At 39.4% G+C, this 24,103-nt stretch overlaps 1 protein-coding gene across 6 annotated transcripts in view; it reads right to left on the reverse strand.

Annotated features, from left to right (window-relative positions):
* NBEA (neurobeachin) overlaps positions 1–24,103 on the reverse strand; it is a 520,018-nt gene that overhangs the window by 66,710 nt on the left and 429,205 nt on the right. For all 6 annotated transcript variants that reach the window (XM_063429275.1, XM_063429259.1, XM_063429266.1 and 3 more), the window contains 3 exons: positions 23,894–24,006; positions 16,486–16,626; positions 6,450–6,569 (listed from right to left, as the gene is read on the reverse strand). In XM_063429275.1, the coding sequence (XP_063285345.1) occupies positions 6,450–6,569; positions 16,486–16,626; positions 23,894–24,006 (374 nt within the window). The remainder of the gene's footprint in view (positions 1–6,449; positions 6,570–16,485; positions 16,627–23,893; positions 24,007–24,103) is intronic.

Genomic DNA, 24,103 nt, shown 5'->3' on the forward strand with positions numbered 1-24,103 from the left:
GTATTATCAGTGGTTATGGTATTATCAGTGGTTATGGTGTTTTCAGTGATTATGGTATTATCAGTGGTTATGGTATTATCAGTGGTTATGGTATTTTCAGTGGTTATGGTATTTTCAGTGGTTATGGTATTTTCAGTGGTTATGGTGTTTTCAGTGTTTTCAGTGGTTATGGTGTTTTCAGTGGTTATGGTATTATCAGTGGTTATGGTATTATCAGTGGTTATGGTATTATCAGTGGTTATGGTATTATCAGTGGTTATGGTATTATCAGTGGTTATGGTATTTTCAGTGGTTATGGTGTTTTGTAATTGCTGAGAATTATCTGATTTCAGTGGATTCAGTTACTGTTATTAAGAATTCTCCTCACAATTTTGACTGCTAATAATAAAACTGAATACAAAGAACCAGTTGGGGGGGTAGGTAGGCACAGAAAAAGGAGGGGACAGGCATCTGAGAGCCAGAGACAATTAGAGCACAGGGGGACATACCAGCTGCACCAGTTTTTGCTAAAGAATTTAGTTGAGGGATGGTCAGATGGGTCAGATTCCATTGGGGATGGACAGACCAGTTTTGATAACCATCTAGTAACACAAACTGTGTTAACAGTCAAAAACTGGTCATTCTCTACTACATAAGGTAGTCCCCAAAATCACACACATTATATCCCTTTTTAAAGTTATTTAGCATACATTCTAAGGGATCAACAATCTTTAAATCGGCGCTGCCATACTTAGCAATGGAGCGTCTAATTCAAAGAAACACAACAAACACACCTACAACAGTCACATTTGTTTCCCTGGCAACAGCACCATGTGGCACAGTTACTAGGTCAAACTCATACAACAAAACATACAGGGAATTCCCGTACACACACAGCTGTTACACCAGTCACTAAGTAACTAATACTGTGCCCTTTGGCGAAACTATACAGTCACCCACGCTATAATTCTCTATATATGAATTACCTGTCTATAACACACCCCAGTAACATCGTCTTTTACAAATAGCGGTTACAGTACGGTTAGCATAAGTCAAAGCACAATTTAAGGTCACAATACAATTATTAGTGGTTATGGTGTGAAACATGCATTAGACGACAATGATTAGTACTTATATACAGTGTCAGTAAATATACAGGGTTATGGTACCGTGCACTATGATACAGCAACACACTATTAACACTCTCGCTAGACGGCTGAGCTCGCGCTATCTAACAAGATATACACTTTACTAAACAATCTTTAGCACATTTACAATCCCAACTAAACTATTGGCCAGTACCTTGAATGGACTACCTAAAACTATATACATCCGTTTTGGTTAGCCACACTGCCCAAGCACCACATATAGCGAGCTAGAGGACCGAATTTACACAGACGCCTCTTAGTCGATTACTATCAAAAATCTAGTGGGTTCCAAATTTACACGCCTTCCCACTTAGCCAAGATAGGTTGAGAGCTAGCGAACCGAATTTACACAGACGCCGCTTAGTCTCCCGGTCCCTCCGACCTAGCGAACGTAATATACACCCTAGAACGCTAGTCTAGACAAGACACCGGTGTCCGGCTAGGGCTATTTACACCAGAACCCCGCCTGACTAACCAAATCAAACGGTCTTACTAAAGAGCGTTCGATTGAGCGGTGCGCCTTCGCTCCTTCCCTCCGACAGAGGGGGCAGATTCCATACACAGATTTAAACCCCTTTTGGGCCTACCGCACAATCGGTATACCCCTAGTGGGTCTGCCGTCTAAAACAGCAGTTGTCTTACCTCCTCGTTCCTGAACCTGGGTTCACACTCATCGACGGGGACACCCCAGCACTTACTACGTAGAGGCCGATGATCTCCTGGACAAAAGACCAGTGGCGCCGAGACGAAGGGAGGTCCACGCAGAAGTTCAGGGGTGCAGCCGTAGAGAACGTGGGCAAAGATAGACCGTCTCACGCCTCTGCTTCTCAGCTACCGTTGAACGATGAGCTTCCCGGCCCAATGCACCAAATGATACCGGAGAAACTGACGGAAGCCAAGCACAGAGAGATGGACACAGGTTTCTTCAGGAAGGAAGAGATTCTTTATTCGATTCACCGACCGGGGCTCAGAGGGACTTATGTCACCAAAATACAACAAGATCTGAGCCCAGAACTAACTGTGTAAATGCATGATATAGACATATAGCTCCTCCTATAGTTAACTCTACCCCCATATACTCTTTACACAATCAGCTGAACAAAGCCTAACTTCCCTTACTTATTAGACCACATGGCTCACCCAGAACAATGGAGGAGGGGGGAAGTGTTTTCAGTTTCTGCATTCCTGCATTTGCTCAATACGGTGTTGATTGTATCTTAGCTACGTGAAACTAACTAACTGATACACCATTTACACATATGCCACATGGCAATCTTGTCCTAGTAAATTTATTTTTACTGAGATTCGACCACAGTTCCACAGTTGCATAGTCTGTTGGTGAGACATGTTGTAGGATGGGACATGTTGTAGGATGAGGGGGTGAGGCTTTAACCATTTAATTCCTGCCATTTGGGGCAGTGGGGGGATGGGCAGATAAATAGGTTCTCTACAACCTAAGTAACATATAATCTGTATGTGATAATGTACTCATGATATATTGAATTTACCAATCATGCTGTTAAATAAATGTTACTGGCACCCATTCCAATTATTCTGTACTTAGCAGCCACTCCAATCAGCCATATGCTGAAACGGGGGATAGCAAACCTACTTGATGTGGTGGGTGTCTAAACCGCACACATGGGCCCAGCAAATCAATCTTCAAAACCAAAGTTTGAAAATGGAAAGAGACATATCCCATATGTGGTGCTTCAAAAAATCCTAGCAATTCAATACAGGGGTAGCACAGCTACACTTGGGAATGTTGCTGTATATAAATGGGGGGAATCTTGCAGGAACACAGGTCAGGTTTATGAAGTTCACAGAACCAACACAACACATGTCAAAAATTGTGTTTTTTGTGTTTGCATATTAAAGAAACGTCCATCAATTTTCTCTGGTTTAAGAGAACATTGCATTGGAGAAAAAATTATGGACTTAAGTCCCAAATTGGCACAGTCTCAAAAGATCCAGGATGGTGCCACTTACAACCAGAGTACAGGCTGAATATGGGCATCTGAGAACATTTGCACTAGCCAACCGTGCATCACCCAAAATACGTATATACACTGAACAAAATTATAAACGCAACACTTGTGTTTTTGCCCCCATTTTTCATGAGCTGAACTGAAAGATCTAAGACTTTTTCTATGTACACAAAATCACTTCTCCTTTGCCGAGATAATCCATCCACCTCACAGGTGTGGCATATCAAGATGCTGATCTGACAGCATGATTATTGCACCTTAGGCTGGCTACAATAAAAAGCCACTCTAAAATGTGCAGTTTTACTCTATTGGGAAAGTCTGGGGAGGTGGAGGGTCCAAAAACCAGTCAGTATCTGGTGTGACCACCATTTGCCTAATGCAGTGCAACACATCTCCTTCGCATTGAGTTGATCAGGTTGTTGATTGTGGCCTGGGGAATGTTGGTCCATTCCTCTTCAATGGCTGTGCAAAGTAGCTGGATATTGTCAGGACCTGGAACACGCTGTCATATACGCTGATCCAGAGCATCCAAAACATGCTCAATGGGTGACATGTCAGGCGAGTATGCTGACCATGCAAGAACTAGGATGTTTTCAGCTTCCAGGAATTGTGTACAGATCCTTGTAACATGTGGCCGTGCATTATCATGCTGCGACATGAGGTGATGATCGTGGATGAATGGCACGACAATGGGCCTCAGGATCTCATCATGGTATCTCTGTGCATTCAAAATACCATCAATAAAATGCACCTGTGTTCGTCGTCCATAATATACGCCTGCCCATACCATAACCCCACCGCCACCATGGGCCACTCGATCCACAACGTTGACATCAGCAAACCGCTCACCCACACGATGCCATACACGCTGTCTGCCATCTGCCCTGTACAGTGAAAACCGGGATTCATCTGTGAAGAGAACACCTCTTCAAAGTGCCAGACATCATCGAATGTGAGCATTTGCCTACTCAAGTCGGTTACAACGAGGAACTGCAGTCAGGTCGACACCCAGATGAGGACGACGAGCATGCATATGAGCTTCCCTGAGATGGTTTATGACAGTTTGTGCAGAAACTCTTTAGTTATGCAAACCGATTGTTGCAGCAGCTGTCTGGGTGGCTGGTCTCAGACGATCTTGGAGGTGAAGATGCTGGATGTGGAGGTCCTGGGCTGGTATGTGGTCTGTGGTTATGAGGCCGGTTGGATGTACTGCCAAATTCTCTGAAACGACTTTGGAGACAGCTTATGGTAGGGAAATTAACATTCAATTCATGGGCAACAGCTCTGGTGGACATTCCTGCAGTCAGCATGCCAATTGCACGCTCCCTCAAAACTTGCGACATCTGTGGCATTGTGCTGTGTGATAAAACTGCACATTTTAGAGTGGCCTATTATTGTGGCCAGCCTAAGGCACACCTATGCAATAATCATGCTTTTTAATCAGCATCTTGATATGCCAGACCTGTGAGGTGGATGGATTATCTCGGCAAAGGAGAAGTGCTCACTAATACAGATTTAGACAGATTTGTGAACAATATTTAAAGAAATAGGCCTTTTGTGTGCATAGAAAAAGTCTTAGATCTTTGAGTTCAGCTCATCAAAAATGGAGGCAAAAACACAAGTGTTGCGTTTATAATTTTGTTCAGTGTATGGTTCAATATTAGAGACAGCCAAATTACTTGCATGCCTTTGTTACCCAAAGAGTTAAGTCTTCCTCTGTCTCTGCTATGTGCTTGCAGGATTACCCTAATGTGTGTTGTTGCATAATAACCCCAGGCACCGCAAAGCCAAGACTGAAACTGGAGAGAAAAGCCCACATTTTAAATGGATCTTGTCATTAATGCTTTATTAATTGCCCCAGGCAAGGCAAGCTCAGTGCTGGGTGAGCTATAACAGTATGACACTTTAAGGTCAAATCCAATTCCTGCTGTGTTTTATGGAGTAGACCAACTATTGAGTTAACAGCAGGAGAACACAATTTATTGGGCCCCTCTCAGCCCCAAAAACATTTGATCTAAATTAAAACAGAAATTTTAATAGAATCAGAAAACCTTTACCATGCAACATCAAACAAACATCAATTGTTTCCAGCAGCCACAATAATGCGGCCAAAGCTTGCTACGGCGATTTCAAAATGACGAGACACACAGATGTGTGTCTAGCCCATAACAACAGAGGGTTAAATAAAAAGCAGACCCCGCCATATTATTCACAATTATAAAGCAAAAACATATGTACTTTTAATTGTTAACACCACTGCTATAAAGTAAATTAATATTCGGATGCAAGAAAATTATATGAAATTAAGATGCATGTCTATAAAAAAAAAAAAAAAAAAAAAAGATCACAAAGAGCTATAGTGTACGTCAATGGAGAAGCTAGCCCACAATTATGTCCAAATATATGCTCACAGTAATAAAGATTTGATTTAACCGAAGATGCGCAAGACACGTATTTGGGACAGGGGATGTAGAAGGTATAAGGGTTTTCTAAAAATGATACAGGCATGGACTGCGGTAACATAAACTCCACCCACACCTAGTAAGAATTAATGGGATCAATGCTGATATACTAAACAATAAAATAAAAAGGTTACAGCTAACACTTAGAGGAAGTGTAATTTTCATTAATATATAACAGATATAAAATGTTTACTATTGTAATGGAGAAATTGGAAATCTGTACATTTTTCACAGTGCTCTTGGGAACCGGTCAACAAAAACATTCAGTTACACAGTGACATAGTAATCTAGGTCGGGGGGGAAAAAGACTCCATCAAGTTCAACATTTAAAAAGATCGTTTTATGTTGTTGATCCACAAGAAGGCAAAAAAATATCTAGTAATGGCCAATTACACCATAAAAAGTGAAAAAAACTAAACATTTTGACATCATAATAGCAGATAATCAAATGTTTCTTTAGATTAATGGCCTGTTCACATACATACTTTAAATTATACTTTTGAATACCCCCCACACGCCACACCCCCTCCCCCCAAAAAAATAAATAAAAAAAACACATCCAGACCTTTTTTAATACAAAATCAACAATAAAATGACTTCTCATGGCAGAGAATTGCAGATCTTTATTATTCTTACTGTAAAGAATATTTCCACTGCTATAAGTGAAAACTCTTTTCTTACAGTCTCAATGACCTCTTGTATTATCCTGCCACAGAACAGGTTAGAACACAGTGGTTTGTACTGACCCTGTATGTATTTATATAGTGCTATCAGATCATGTAATCTGATCCTTGACTGGACTGTAGTAACCAACAGAGAACATTAACATTACACAAGAAGTTATATTAGTAATATAAGGCCAGTGCCCTTACCTTTACATCTGACGTATCTCTTTGGCTATTTCTCCAAGATCTGGCAACAGAAGAAAATGTTCGGTCTGAATGGTCGAATTTTCCATCATTGGCATTTAAGAAAAACGTAGTAAAGGGCTCCTGTAAAATAAGATGGAGATGCATTAGATCACTGAACACCCAAATTGTAATCTAAATGGAAGCTATAATCTGCTAAATTTGCAGTGGTCATTTGTGTGCAAATAACTTGGTGGTGAAGAGGCTAAAATCATCCCCCCCCCCCATAACATGCTATACAACACACAAACATGCGCCAATGAACTTTGACCAATGAAGAAAATATATATTTATTAACAAATGTAAGGATCCACCTATGTCTATTACTTGGGAAATCTTAATAATAATGTAAAGTGGAGAAGCTGAGGTTTTCTGCTATAAACAAATTTGCTAGGTTTTAATTATATTTTTGTATGAAGACTCCAAGCTGCAGACACACTAAAATTGTTTTAAAGCTGCTGTGTACAGACACAGCAGGGATTTACCCACAGTGGGGGGACGGCTAGATTATACCAGCAGGCTGTCTGGATGATCTACTTACAAATCATTTAAATAGTAAATCTTATTTCCTCAAACATACACTGTCTGAATTATTCTAGTAATAAGTTACACTAGGCCTGAATACACTTTAAAATGACAGCCATAGGGAGGAGAAGTACTAACACATCTGGCTGTATTAAGGTGGCACAAAGAAGCCAATATTATTTATAAGAAAATACTAGTTTTGTTCTTTCGTTATTGTGAACTCACACATTTTTAGATCTGTTTTCTGGCCCTGATAGACAGATTAACTTTGCACAAAAATCCTGCAAATAAAATCAAACTCTGGCCTACTTTACAATTCAGCATCTGTAACGGATCAAGAACATTTTTGTATTTCTGCGTGCGCTGTGCGACAGTTATCAAAGTGATCACAAAATAAATTCCACCAACTTTTTTTCGGACTGGTAACGCGGCCAAAGTCAGAACACATTATCTTAAAATCAGGTCTAAACTGGGATTTACTCGAGATGCTAAGCTTGTAAGTAAGGCCAGTAACACGAGGTTAATGACAAAATAAATTGGGGTTTTCAATTACATCACAGGTTGAAGGCTATGGAGAGCCAAGTGCATTGATGATGGTAATGGATAACAGGTGTTTAATTAAACCATTATGTTTCAGTGGGGCATGGTAATGTGTTTCTTTAAGGTATTCAAATGGAATTCTTAGATATTGTGCACATGGATATTATGCTGTATTTCTCCTACAATGCTTATTTGCTGGTATTGCAAGGTATGCACATGCCCAAACAATATTTCCAGGTATGTGTAAAAAAACAAAAAGCATTTTCAATTCATTTGAGCTGATTTTGATGGTTCTGTTAAGGTGTTGCTAACTCCGTTTTAGCCTGATTGAAAAAGATGTGTGTATTTGTGAGGAGTGTCAATGCATGTGAATACAGGGCTGTACTCATTAAATGTGGTTTAATTTTTTTATTTTTGTTGTGCAGGTAGGTACAGATCATCAACAAATGCCACAACAGCGTACACAGCTACATACAGGCTAGACATTGGCATGAATTGTTACACATTTTTTATTTTTATATGAACAAGCTTAACGTAGCTAACGATTCTCAATAGTGAAATTAGTATGTATGTGAAGTAAGCATGTGTTGAGTGAGAATTGAGTAGTTTAGTTCAGGCTCGGTACAGGGTGATAGGTAAGCTCCGTAACCCCGGAATGCACGGGGGGCGGGGGGTGTTGCTTGCATTTGGGGAGCGACTTTAAGTTGTGTCACAGTACGGTAGGCTGTTAATAACCCATAAGGTTCTGAGGGTCCCCGAGGACATATCAAGGGGAGAGCATAAAACTAAGTGCAGAAGTTTATATGTGAAGTGCCAGTATGTGTGTAATTGTGTGGAGTGTCTGAGTTGATTTACCATGTATGAGAATGCACAGTTGTTTATCTATGAAAAAAACGTTTGTGAATGGCTACTTGCTCCCTTTTTAAAGTCCTTCCTATGTCACCGGCATTTCCGGAGTAACTTTCCCCTATTTCTCATTCCTCCTCCCAATGGCAATTTCGTCATCCCTTGCCACTACACCTATCCAGTGCATCCCTCGTACTTAGGCCTTTCCAGAAAAACAAGAGGTAAATAAAATGAATAATATATTTCCGGTGGGTACTTGTCTGGTGTTTCAGAGGAGACCTTGCCCACCATATGTTCCCCTTGATTAATAGTTTAATACAAAGGAAAGATTGGAATACATGGAGAAAGAAAGAGAAAGATTGTCTGACATTGGCAAATGGAACCCCCACAAGATACTCAATTCCACAAATGTGAAGTATCAAATAAGGGAACAAGATAAGTACCAGTTACATACCTTTGCACCAAGTCATATAACCGCTACAAAACATAAAATAAAATTTTCAGAACCAGGTTAGTTCTTCCATACATAACCCCTATCTATTTTGACTGTTTTGGAATTTTAATTAAATATATGAGGTCTTCATACAGATTATCTTTAGATAAAAAACAAACAAAACCTCAGAAGTAAGAGTACCACTTTGATATCACCGAGTCTTTGTATTATCACATATTGGTGCCACTATAATATCAACAAAAAGTTCTGTGCCGTGAAGGGATTTTTCTTCCTAACTCAGTTTTGGTGAGACCAAGCATTATATAACAATCCACAGATTTATGCAAAATGAAAAATGAATGTTGTGCCTCATATGAATATCTTGAGTAGGATGTTGGCAAGATGTCCGCCTGTTCTCCATTGCTAATGGTGAATCCAGAAATGTAGGGTTAAGTTTGAAACATGATATCGGTCTATGTTCATTTGCATGTTGAACTGGGAATTCTGTGAGAATTTAGTAAACATGATTTCTCTGAATTACTGTGCCAAATGTTGAATTTTACCAAGTTCCTATTTGAATTATGTAGGTAACAGACTACTGTATTTTTATTTATTTATTTTAATAAAATAAATTACAATGATTCATTACATTGTACATGAGTTGTATGACACATTATGCTGAATATTAGGTCCTTGGTGTTAATTCTTACACTAAATTCACATAGTATTTTATTTTATACAAATAAAATGTGTTAAATGTATTAAATTTCCAATGTGCCCACTACAATCTCATCGCAAATGTCTTTTCCATATTGCCAGAATTTCCAAATACAAAGTGTAAATTCACACAGCCTCGCAGTAAATCACACGCCATCACTCTAGTTGCAAATACTTAATTACTTCTAGACTATTTTCACACATAATTTGGAACTGTCATATTCTACAGAGAAAAAGTGTATCCTTCCTTTTCCCTTTCTACTTTCGTAGAGTTTGACTGCATGTTTGTTTTTGGTGGTAGATCCTTCTTTACAATTAGTAAAATTGCTATTCAGATAAATGCCAGGACAGCCTTTATTGCTGTTGGATATCAATAAAGAGGAAATCATATAATCTGCCATGCCCATTACAACTTAAGGTAATTGAAGTTATTATGGATACAGGAGTGTTGAGGAGCTGTCTTAATTTCCAAACAGTTGGAAAAGGGTTTAAGTTGGGGCTCCGTCTAGAACCGGATTATGACCAAGATGGCCTCCTAGAGCTTGGAGCTGGGCTTGGTGGAGTGGAGGGTTGTTTTCAGTAAGAAAAGCAAGGAGTTATGGGAAGAGGACTTGATGGGTAACTGAATTTATTGTTAATTATGCTATAGTATACTAATGACCCTTTTCTGGTATTAATACCTCTGCACAACTGCAATAAAGTATGTTCTGTTTAACCCCTTCATGTAGTCTTGACACATGGTTTGGGGTTAAAGGCTATAATCACTGCTATAATCACTCGTTACATTTCGCCTCCAAACGCTGATCAGATTAAATCAAGATGGGCATCTGAGCACTCATGATGGCACTGTGTACTTAGCATAGGCGATATCGGATAGTCCAGAAATAGCAGACAAAGCCAAGAAGTAACGGAGGTACTCAGCCGGACTACCACAGCCTGTTACAGTTATAACTTTGAAATATATTCATCTGAATAAAATTTTATATATAATGTAAAAGGTTTACTTTTAATTTTACAATAGAAGACTGCACTTGGAATTATTCACTTGAAAGTAATTTGTGGTGAGAAGAAAATGACTCAGGGCAAGGTAGTTAGAGCAAAACCGCCAATTCAGAACAAAGATTTGCTCACGACATTTCAAGATACTGAATACTCATAGACTAGGTATGCTGGAAAGTCTGAAACAAAATCAGAAATTCTCAGGTTCAGAATGAACCCGCTTTTTTTTTTTTTTTTTTTACCTTTTTCAGAATTATACCAACGATTTTTTGGAACAGTATTTCTGAAGGTATTTTTAAAAATGTGACAGTGCAATAAAACAAAAGAATTAGAAAGAAACAAGATTTGTTTTTATGATCATTGCTGAAGTTTTCTTAAAATACACTGAAAAAAAATACACTCTCATCTCTGGCCAGATGGCACAGTTTAGTTGCAAGAAATATTTTTGGCACAATCACCTGGGATTTCTCAGGATGGAAGAAAACGTGTAGGCCATCATGGTGTGCGAAGGCAGACCGAGTTTTAAGATTATTAAGGAAGCTCTTCACACATGTAAAATATGAAATGTTTGACTTTACTTTTCAAAATGTATACGTGTGTGTGTCTGTGCATTCGAGCAGAACTGTGAAAAAGAAAAAAATTCTAGCATTGAGAGAGAGAGAGAGAGAGAGAGAGAGAGTGTGTGTTTCCGCACTATTTAAGCAGTTATATTTCATTCCATCTTTGTTCTATTGTAGAGGTTAATATGACAAAATGTGTGTCATTTTTTTATCACGATCCCTTCTTTTCTTATTATCTGCATGTGCATCTTTGTTACGGCATAATACTTATCTATAATGTTTTATTTTTTTTATATTTGATCATACTCTAGATAACTGTTTTAGGAAAAGCAGGAGTTTTAAGTGAATCTGAAGGCCAAAACGGCTCTAGTTATTTTCTTTGAATTCTGCTCCCTATATTCCCATTAAAAAAAAAAAAAATCCCATTGTTCCCTGGAGAGTTGGATGCAAGTACAAGGGTTATGGAATTATTTTGATATGCCAGAAAATGGCAAGTGTAGAGCCACTCCATAATTTATACTCCTAAAATCACTAAACTTGGAACCAAACATGTTTGTATATTAATTTGTCCATGACACTAAACCAGCTCATGGGCCACTTTTGTATAAAAAGTTAAATTTAGAGAAGAAGAAAAGAAATAAAAAATATATATATATTTTTTTTACGCATATGATGTTTTACTTGTACCAAAGTATGTTCCATAATTAGTTAAACAAGGAAAAAATTAAAAACCGCCCTCCATTTCATCAGCTTAAACAAAATGAAGGGTGCCATCTATATACACTCTATAGGGAAAATTAAGTCAAACATGATAGAACCTAGGGCAAGAGCACGTCTTGAAAATAGAGCAGAGAGGAATTCTACCTGTAGGTCAAATTGAAACACCAAAAAAGACAAAGCTTCCAGAAAAATCAAAATGTCACTTGCTTTTAGTGGGTTAACAATTCTAATGAACATCTATGATTATTTTTTCTTTTGCAGCAAAAGGTTTGGAGACTGGACCACGATAGAAGCCAAATCGGAAGATATTTAACTTAATTTGAAAGTTTCCTAATTTAGAGGCTTCTTTCACTTCTGCTGGATCTGAAAAGATTGATTGCTTTGTGACTTACAAGGGCCATTATGCCCATACCTAGCTCTGTGTACAGCACACTGCTACTATTAAACAAGTCCATCAGTCATACAGGAGAAATCATGAATGGTAGGGAGCTGCTGCTATCACAGAAAGGAGTGACGGGAATTGGGTTTATGATGTTTTTGGCTTTCACACTGAATCAAAAATGGGTTTTGGAGCAAGTGACCTTTTCCCAACGGCCCTAAAACCCTCTATCTCATATAAATAAACTTTTGTTATGGTACAAGACTATGTTTTTCTTAGGATATGTTTGGATAAAGACATATTAGAATGTGAAAAGGCTTGGGTCCATGTATCTGCTCACCTTGTCAAGTAACACAAGAAGTTCACTTTCGAGAAACGTTTGCATTCATTTACTGTGAAAAGGATCATCTTTCTAAAATCACAAAAACCTTCCGCATCCCACTTGACTGACAGGAGACCCGAGGCAGTTACATTGCACAGTGTAAATGATTTCTACGCAACTTTAGGTGAAATATGACTTCACTGGTATGAAAATAAAATCTATTAGGGTGACAAGACATGGAAAAGTGTTTGTGATCCTGAACTCGGTTTCCTGATAGCATACATATAAAAAATCAACTGGTCGAGAACATCTACGCTTCAAGTAAGTACTCGTAACCTATCAAGGTAAGTACATTTTAGTAATCTGTTAACGAATCTTGGTGTCTGTCAAGAACTTACTTTGACTAAAGGATTGCTGGTTCAATTAATATCGATTAGTTGGTATTGAGATAGCCAAATCTATTTTAGAGACATCCGTTACATGTAAGCTTTCTGCCAACCCTCCAATAAAATGTACTGTTAATGACATGAGGGTGCTCAAATACTCTTGCAGTCTAATGTAAGCAGATGTATTGATAGGGTGTTAGATATGCAACGCTCCTACACTCTATTAGCATATATCACATGGCCAGTGCCATGTTACACTTATACAAACATTTCATACTGGTTACATGTAGTAAAATAACATGGGATTAATTAAGTTCACAGATCCAAAAGCTGTGTTTATCGCTGCACCCAACACACCGAAAAATAAATACCAGCTTTACAAAGTTTTGCAAACCACAGTTTTTTTTAAATCAAATTACTAATTAGCCGACAGCACTAGGAAATACTCCATTCTATTGACCTTTAGATATCTAAACTTAAGATGCAATATGAAGCAGAGAGCAAGGAATAAATCATTAATTATCCATTGAAGTATTTTTCTAGCTTAAAGGAGTTCCACAATAGAAGGAGATCTCAATGCAAGAGGTGCAGAGATTTTGTTTCCCTGTTTAAACAGACCATCTACTTGTGATATAGATGGGCACCGAAAGATTTTCTCTTAAGCCACAGTAAACATACATAGGGCACTTTTGCAAAGAGAGTTAAAAGGAAACTCCAAGTGAACACACTGAATGGGTAATTCTTGCGGTTCCCAAAATATCCCAATGCTCCAGCAGCCATGTGATCAACCTGAGGCATGGTTAGGCGCCTCGGCCGATCCTCCTTATCCAATATCAATAAACAGTTTGTACTTCGTACAGAGGCACTACAAGATTGCTTATTATTCTGGATGTCACCGAGTAAAGACCGGAGGCGTGTACATACCAGATACATGTCTATTCCCTCAATGCACACTCTGTTACGGCTTAGTACTGAACCCCAGAAAAACACATTGATGCAGTCTGCACAAATGCCAGTCAAAGGCTTGGTGCTCACATCACCAGGTAGAACCTGGAAACATAAGGCTACATTTTTTCATGTTGTGTAAAATAATAACTTTTCCTTAGGTGCCAGCATCTTTTTTAATAATCTTGGTTTTAGTATGCCATGGTTATGTGCACAGCGTTGGAAGATATATCACAGCCCTCACACAGATGCACAATATAACCTGGGAGGAAAAACACAGAACACACAATAGCTGCCTCCCTCTGCCTTAATGAATATTCTTTCAACGTCTATCTAAATGGATTAATGTCAAAGCTGTATTGCATGTTCTCGTTTCGAGAAAGTTATAAAGGATTTGAGGCAACAGTGCCTCGGGCAGGATAATACCAAGCCACTGCTAGTCATAGCAGCAGAATGTCTAATATTAACCAAATGAATAATAATTCAACAATTCTAGCCCGGCTCACAGCTCCTGCTCTTATATTCTTTAATATGCCATATTCCAGACTAACACTGCTGTTAAAGGAACAAACACTCCATTTTGCCCAACAAGATTTAAAGAATATATATATATGTATATATAAAAAACAGGTGACATAGTGTACTCTGCCCAATATAACAAATACAAATAAACTGTCTCACTGCAAATGCAACATAATAATAAGGCAAAACTCAAAGAACAGGGAGAGTGTCCTTTGTTTTTTTGGAGATGGTGTTATAAATATAGATTGTAGTGTAGTTGAGCAGCTGAGTTTGCGAAATGGAGGAGATCATAGATCTGCACAACTTTTAACAGGAGAATAGGAAATAACAAGAGAATTCTAGTTTCAAATCTTCTAATTATATTCATTATTTCCACCAATCTCATTAAAAACCAAATATAAAATAAATAAATAAACCAAAACATTGATCTGCTGAGTCACCTGTTAAATTGTGCCAAATCAATGATCCCATCACAGTGTAAGTCATCACATTCCCCTACATTACAATAGCTAGGCCAAAGATTGAGGTAATCAGTCGAAAATAAAGGAACTTCTATTGTTGCTTCAAAATAAATATTCAGCTATTACAGTAAGGAGGAACCTGGTTTATTCTGCTGCTTTTTCCTTTTACCTATGACTTCACAGCCTATTGTAATTTGCTTTTTTACTCAAATTACAAATTGTCTATCTGCTATTTATCTTCATTAGGACACGTGGAGGCTAACAATGACAGATTGTATTTATGTTTGGATAATGCCATCTACACGCAATACTTGCAAATGAAATGCATCAATAATTTATTTGAAACTAGCGATCACTTTGTAATGACTCCTCTCTTAAAGCAAAATATAACTTCTATAACTTGAAGTGAGCCTGCAGATTGAAACTCCCGGTCTAATATATTTGGGTCGTTATGAAGACAGGGCTTTCAAACTTCGCACCTACCGTTTACTACGTGTGTCTCTTACTATACACGTAAGTTTTCGGTTTGCATTTCCAGTTATTGTGAAGTATTTGCTTTTCTACATGATCGACCCAGAGTGTGAGAGACCATTCCCAACCATGATTCTATGTGACAGCTGTTGTTTAAACTAACATTGCAGTCAACCTCAGAGCTGAGTTTACAGGAACTCTCCAAGCACCATAACCACTACTGCAGTGGTTATGGTGCCAATAACGCCCTGGCACCCCCTCCCAATTGCTTCCCGCCACCCTGCAAGTGGGGGTAGGAGCTGGGAGCTCCTGTAAGAGGCTAAAATTAGTTTACATGGGCTATGTCCTGCAGTGCTAGGCTAGCTCATTGGCTGATTGCTCACAGTCAATGACCTAAGGTCTGCACTGCGAGGCTAAGATCAGACAGACAGCTTCCTGCTGCCTGTTGACTATAGTGGAGACGAGAAGCAGCGCCCACCAGACCCCAGGTAAAAACGTAAATCGTTCTAAAACGGTTTGACTACTTAAAATGGGGGTACACCAGGCCACAAAAACTACTGCAATGCATTGTAGTGGTTATGGTGCTTGGAGTGTTCCTTTACTTCGAAGGAATGGGAGAAACTGATGCGGACTATGTTCAAATCTTCATTCTCAGAAACTTTCTAAAACAGGCTTCCCCAAACTCCGGCCCTTCAAATGTTGCTGAACTACAACTCCCATTATTCTCAGCCTATCTATTTCATTCATAGAATCATGGGAGTTGTAGTTCAGCAACATCCGTAGGGCCGGAGTTTGGGGAAGCCTGTCCTAAAACAATAGTGAAAGAGTTATGTTGCTCAACCTAGGTAATATTCTGTAAACTGGACCCTGGGTGTTTTCAACTAGCCAAGCACGATTTCTTCTCATGGAAAATAGCCTTAAAAAAACCAACGTGTAATGTAATAGGTTTCAATTAAAAGCATCAATTCTGTTTAGTGAATATTTCCTGATGATTAGAGATAAAATACAAAATTAATATTCTTCTCCGAACGTTCAAAACAAATTAAAATTGACGTTTTAAAAAATTACACATGGCGCGCAATTAAAGAATACACTCCAGTTGGTCTTGGTGAACAAACATTTTAATTAGATAAGGGAAATCAAAAGTAGCGGGGAGTAATGGAGAAATACTTACAATTCGAACAAGCCAGCAGAGTGTAAATGTTGAGGTGGAGTAATGTGTGTTGTAGTGGTATGGGGGAGTCTGGTCATCTTCCCAATTTTCGTAGCGCTCAGCGTAAAACACAGCTCTCTTTGGATTCAAAGCACCAATTGGCTGGAAAGATAGAGATACATTACTTGAATGTGTACTTTAATAAAGTTTTGCAGGTGGACACAAATACATTGACAAACGGCTCAGTATAGAATGTCAATTAAATGGTTAAACAAGTGGAATCTCTGTCTAGTAACTCTTTGTATGCAGTAAGTGGAGAGCTATAGAAGCGTTGATCATCTCAATAATCTTCTGTAATCTCAGCCTAACATTTCTGGTGCAGTTATTGTATAAATCTAGCTGATCAGGAATGGGAGGTAAATGTTTTAACTAGGCATCTGCCCAACTCCAGTGTAACAGCAGTCTAGGAAAAAAACACAAATCAATATGTCTGCTGAAGTCTATCACTGTAATAACACATCTAATAGGAAGAGACTGCTGCACACAGGATATTTGGTAAAAGCACACTTAATGATGAAAACAGCTCGCACAGAACTGCTGGGGGTGTTGGAGACACTGTACAGCCATGTTAAACAAAGATGGAGAAATTCACATTTTGTGAACAAAACTAGGCTTTCCTGGCAAATACAGCGTACCCTTATATGCAGGGGTGGGGGAAATAATATGTATATAGCTTCCTGGACAAAAAAAACAAACACACACAAAACTGGCAAGTTATGCATGCCATAGAGACATAGGAAAAAAAGCATTGGCAAAAGAAACATATAAATGTGACAATACTGTACAGAGGTTTTCTACCTCATGCAAAAGCCTTACTGTCACCTTTACTAATTAGTTTTCCACACCTGCAGTCACACCACCTGTAGGACTGTCACCTGGAGCTATACTCCAGTCCATTCACACTTCCAGTCATCTTTCACCTAGTCCCCTCTCTATAAAACGCTGTGCTTAGTTTTTGAATTATATCACACATTGTGCTGCAAACTAAAAGTTTGCTTTTAATATGTGTCTATATATTACATTCATTTTTCCCACTATAACTCAGATCTGGTTCTTAAAGGAACACTATAGGGAAAGAAACCCAAACATTTATTCCTGACACTATAGTGTTAAAACCACAATTTAGGTGGCTTTCCCCCCCCTTAACAGGTAATAAAAAAAAAAACACTTTTTTTTTTTACCAGCGCCGCGCTTGTCCTCCGGCGCTGGCCACGCCCCCATCCACCTCCTTGCTGACCATCAGAATTTAAGATTTTCAGCCATATGGAAAGCAGTGGATTGGCTAAAATCAGCAAGGATGCGGCATGGGGCGGGGCCAAACGCTAGCTTAGTCAATCAGCACCTCCTCAAAGAGATGCATTGAATCAATGCATCTCTTTGAGGAAAATTCACACTGTGCAGCACTGCCCCACGAAGCACCTCTAGAACCCATCTGAGGAGTGGCCAGTGGAGGTATCCCTAGGTGGCAATGTAAACACTGCAATTTCTCTGAAAAGGCAGTGTTTGCATGAAAATGCCTGCAGGGAATGAATATACTCACCAGAACAACTATATTAAGCTGTAGCTGTTCTGGTGACTATAGTGTCCCTTTAAAATGTCACTTAATAAACCTGCATTTATAATAACGGATCTAATATATCAATGCTTAGGCCTTCGTATATTTGAAATTTCAAGTTAAGGAAGTAATTGCTTACAAAACACGTCTTGTAATTGATGACCAGTGTGGCTATAAAAGAAGTGTGGCAAGCTTGTTTCTAAGCTACGTTTAGATTTATTAATTTTATGGTAATATTGGAGACGAAAGTGGGTGGTATTATCAATATCTCTAGAAGGATTAATTTATGCATTTTATTTTATATTTGCCACGATCTACTCTCTTTTTTACACATTGTTTCTATATTAAAGCAACACTGTCACTTTCCAGGCTTTGTTTTCAAATTAATATCTTTTGTCCCACTATTTACCTTTGTTTTTTATTTATTTTCTAATGCACGTTAGTTTTTTTGGGTTGCACAAGTAAGAACTATTTGGTTCTTATGGGGAGTAAGATCCTTGGCAACAGGTGTAGCTTATCTAAATTGCTAAGATGATTTACCCACAATACAATAGTCACAAGAATCCCAGAGAAGAGGAAACTGTAGACATCGCGGTCAGAGGAAAACAAAATGGAGGAGCCCTGGTACTGAGATCCGGAGCAAAAATGAAGAGATAATGAATATAAATAAAAGCAAGTGGCAAGAGTATAGGGTGGTATAATCATTCAAATACAAGGAGCATAATGGAAGGAAAATAAAAAATAAATACATTTTTATCTTTTTTTTAAATTAACTAAATAAAAATATTGAATTGTCCTTTGGAAAGGGACTGTCTGCTTTTCCTTTCCTGTGAATAAACATCCATATTCTCGAGGAGATATGAAAGAATGTTTGGCAGTGTTACAGTGGTTTTGCCAGAAGGGTTTACACTCCAATACACTCATTTGCATTATTACGGTAAGAGAGGCCTGCAGGCTTTATCACTTCCTGTGCTTCCAGCAGAACTGTAATTTGGAACAAAATTATTATGCTTATCTCCTGCCACTCAAACACCTCGGGTATTAGCAAACACAATTTCTTCTGTTCAATGAAGGGGTGTGTGATGACATGTACACCTGTCAATATGAGCATGAGGAGATGACTTATAAACCAAACTCGAACAAATTGAGAAAGGAGATTATGAATGTACAATGAAGATCATAAAATGTATGAGCTCTTAATGGTTTTCATAACAATATTGATGTAGAAATTAGAATTTCCCCTAACAATCACCAAGGTAAGCTGTGCTTGGCGATTTAAGCTTTTTGAGAATTTAGCTTGTTAATGTAATGTGATGATGAAATGATTGGTCTTCAAAAAAAATAAAAATAAACCACTTGAATATGCATCACAAATGCCTTGTTCGGTGTTTTTTTTAGGAGGTAGAATTAGTACACATGTATGAAGCAGTGCTATTTGGGGGAAAGGGTACCAGGCCAGTCCCTTGGTTAAAGCACTGCCTGGATCTCTATTTTCAAACTGCAGGTCCCGATTTGGCAAGCTTCATGAAGCATTCTGGGGAAGCAGTATACCCGCTGATGTCAGCACAAAACCTCAGCAGACTAGATGTGGACCCACCATGGTGTCAAAATCCATAAAATATTTAGCACTCAGATTTTGCCCATATCTGCTTGCGGAACGAGAAAATGAAGAAATAGAAAAGTAGAATGGCTTAAAGGGACACTCCAGGCACCCAGACCACTTCTGCCCATTGGAGTGGTCTGGGTGCCAACTCCCACTACTCCTAACCCTGCAACTGTAATTATTGCAGTTTTTTTTATAAACTGCAATAATTACCTTGCAGGGTTAACTCCACCTCTAGTGACTGTCTACTACACAGCCACTAGAGGTCACTTCCTGATTTATAGCAAGGATTTTCCTTGCTAGAGCGTTGCTGGACGTCCTCACGCTGTGTGAGGACCTCCAGCGTCGCTCATTTCCCCATAGGAAAGCACTGAAATTAGTTTTCAATGCTTTCCTATGGGGAGACCTAATGGGCATAAGAGACATATCGACATCTATATAAATAGAGAAAGATCTCTAAAACTGATAACAGAAGTCAATAACCCCAGAGTACAGGTGGAAGAGGACATATTTTGATTATGTGCTCTGAGTTGGTGGATTTCTTTTTTTTTTTTTTTTTTGCTTTTTTGTTTGTTTTACTATGTATGTTAGTATTGATATGCTGGAATATAAGTGAATACGAGACTACTATTTGTGAATCCGTGTTATGCATGTTAAATAGATAGATGTGCATATATGCTGCTAAGTATTAATTCCTGCATATTTGTTGTATGTAAAAAAAATCAAAAAATGTTTTGTCTAATAAAGATTTATAGAAAAAAAAAAAAAAAGTCTCCTCGGCCGGTGGGCGGGATCAGTCACGCCCACCGGCCGACGGAATCAGAAGGAGGAGCGGCACGGAGGAGGAGACAGCGACGAGGGACATCGTCGCTGCCTCAGGTAAGTGACTAAAGGGGTTTTCACCCCTTCAGTAACCGGGGATTGGGAGGCGGGAGGGAGAGGGTACCTCCAGTGCCAGGAAAACGGATTGTTTTCCTGGCACTGGAGTTTCCCTTTAATAAAAAATGGCACAAATGTTGCTAGGAATTGTGAAACCAACAATAGAGAAATTAAATTAAAAATTATTTTGGCTACAGGGGAGATAGAGTGTGATCATCTACTGTAATAAGACGGAACTGACTGGGAGCGTTAAACACCAATTGTGACGGGGGAGTTAAGCAAAGGGACCTGAATAGGAGAAGGGTGCTCTTAAACTGAAATATTAAATGTGGAACGAGAAAACAAAATAAACATGCCCATAATTTTGAATGTTTATCATATCCTGAAACCTTCCACGCTAATATATAATACATATATAAACCATATATTTCTTCTAAGTAACTATTGGAGCTCCCAAATATTTTGCTGAGAACAGGGGTGGAATTGATGCTTCATGGTATAAGGGATCCCTCAATATCCCATGCATACTAGGCATTGCCTGCCCTGCTATTTGCAGCTAATCAGCATCTTGGTTTACCTTCAAGATACGTCACAGCATGGAACCATCCACTTGTGCTATTAATGGACAAGGATAGATATAAACGAACGGGTAGCATTATTGGAATAATGGGGTAAATAAGTAGGTAGATATCTCTTTTGGTCTCTCCTTCAAACTGCTTTTGGGTAGTTGGATAAAAAGCAGGGCTATCCTAGCTTTTACTGCTCTAACAAGTTTCACTTTGGCGTTATCCATATAAAGACACCAAGTCTTGGATGGCGATAATAGGCGAGTGCAGACATTTTAGTTTAAAGAGCACCAAGATTTAGGGAAAATGATGTCAGAACGCAAAAAGGTGGAGTCAGAATGCTCAGATTTATCAAACAAAGAATATATCATGGAATCACCAGCTCAGTGGCACATATCCCTTGAGAAACGTTGAAGCAAAAACCAACAAGCTGCCTCATATACAGTGCTAGTGCTGGAGTGACCTGCATATTTCTGTCTCTCTATTGCTTGAGTGTTCTTATAATACCATCTCTGTAATATGCGATATTAACCATTTGTCTGCCATGTTCATTTCTTAGTGTATGTTGCAGATTATTTTCTAGACTTGTGCAATTTATCTTTCATTATTTGCCCCTTTGACACTCCTAACGTCTTGGGGGCGGGGCCGGTCCGCCATGCTGGTCGGTCGCAAGTTGGATGAGCTCCTGCCTGTTTCCCACCTAACGAACAAAAATTACACGGAAAACCTGCCTAAATTCACTGGAAAACCTGCCAGCTGCCTCACGACGACAAACGGCCTACTCTGAAGACCTCAGATCCGACAGATGAGCACCCCAGCGGGGAGATCGTGTGCCCGGGGCCTGCGGCCTGCTGAAGCGGGGAGCGGGGTGGGCGGCCGCCATCCCGCTCGACCGCTGATAGTCTGGTGTGGATCCCGAGCGAACTGTTTCACTGGCCTTGTCACCCCCCCCTATGGACCGGTGGGGGTTATCCCGGTCCCCGATAGCCCTGCACGACCACCCTCATGGCCCTCGGCAGCTCAACAAAGCTCCTCCACTTCAAGCGAAGTCCCTAACAAGATGGCGGTGGGGCCTACGTCGCTCCCGCCATACACAACACACGATGAAAACATTAACTCTGTGGCGGAGGGTATACTCACCCGAATTGAGAAAAGCTTTCAACGCTTCTGGGCACTACTGGAACAGCGCATGACCTCAAATCCAGTCCCAGCAGAAAAGGAGAAGACAGGAGATGGGCTGGGGACGGAGCGACCGCTCCCGGGCGCTCCTACTTACCTTCCCAGGCTGAGGGCCCAAAGGAGAAAGCCCTTAAAGCATCGCCCACCTCGCAGGAAGACCGCCCGCCGCTGGCGGCGGATGACCAACTGGGTCTCCCACTGCACCCGATACGGGAAAGCCTCGGACTCTCGTAGCCACCGAGCCTGTGGTTTAATGATGCAGCCCTCTTTAAAGGCCTGGGGCCGGAGGAAGATCCCGATCCGCATGCAGCGCTCTGCCACCTCCCGTGACCTGAAGGCTCCTTGCAGCCACTCTGCCGAGAATAGGCATTGGATGACATGGACTGGTCTCCCAGCCGTGGGATTACACCGAAGCTGGCATCACTGTCATGTATATCTTGCCCGCGGCAGTTTACAGCTTGCCTCTGACTCTCACGATACTGTTCTGTGTCATACTTAATTTTGGTGCAGGAGTTTGCTTGAATTCCTTGAGGTTACACACTGCTTTCATTTTTTTTTAGTTCAAAGTTTTCAATGTTTAGACCACTGTCTAGCTAAAGCATGCCAATATATGTCGCAGTTGAGTGTAACATAAAGTTTAAATATCGTCACATGCTCAGCTGCCTATTACCTAAAATGTGAAGCTAACTAGTGCATTTACTCAGCATGTTTTCTTCCATGCATGCCCTAATCATGCAGACATGTGTACCTAACATTTTATTTTATTCTAATTTTATCACCATATTGCAGTTATCCCGGTCACTTAGACAAATCATTAGTGCAGGTACTTCAAGCATGCGTCACGTAAACAGCAACCAGAATATGGTGCCTGCACATGATTTTAACTATAAGCCTACATTGTCGGGAAATATGCAATGCCTAGCAAATACTATCTGTCTAGTAACCCACTCGATACTTTTAACGTGTACCTTCCAGCGAAGTTAAATTTACGTTAAGAAAACGCCTATGCAAAGTTAATCTATATTGTTTATAGCCATACAAAAATGTGCCTGACGTACCAAGTACCTATACGTTCAACTGTTTTTACTGCGCTAGAGGACTGCCTTTGGGGTACCTCACAAGCGAATCTTGTAAATCCATGCACTCCAAAAATAAAGCATTAAAAAAACAAAAACAAAAAAAAAAAAAAAACGTCTTGTCCTTTAATTTATAGTACACCATTTTGCAAAGAATCACACAGAGAAGGGAGGGTCCGGTCAATTAACACATCACAAAATTGAACAGCTGGCTAGCATACTTCATTCAGACAAAGTACCAGTAGAATTGCAGCATAGTCAGACATTAATAAATAAATCAATAAATGTTAGCAGCATAGACGTCCTAAAGACATATTTAAAACCCATTTAATTGAAAACAGCATAAAAAAAAAAACAGCCAACCCACCAAACGATCTTTATTATTTTAAGAGACAAACATCAGAGTCGCATTGTCCACACATCTAGCTGAAGCACTTGGTCACCATATGTATTGCATTCATTTCTGCTTTAGAATATTTCGATTTTTTTATACCAATACGTTAACAATTACCTTTGAAAGATCCCTGAAGTTTCCTGGTAAAGTCAAGTCCAGCTCTTCAGATTCGTAATTTGTTAACACCCATGGAAAAACTGGATACTGATTCAAGTCATTGTAGGTACGGCCTGAGAAATATGTACAACACATGTTAACGAATTCACATTGAGGATGACTCACATTTTATAAATGCTATTGAATATCCATTTATTAAAAGAGGAACAG

This window comes from Pelobates fuscus, chromosome 1 (assembly GCF_036172605.1).
Source record: "Pelobates fuscus isolate aPelFus1 chromosome 1, aPelFus1.pri, whole genome shotgun sequence".
Lineage (NCBI taxonomy): Eukaryota > Metazoa > Chordata > Amphibia > Anura > Pelobatidae > Pelobates > Pelobates fuscus.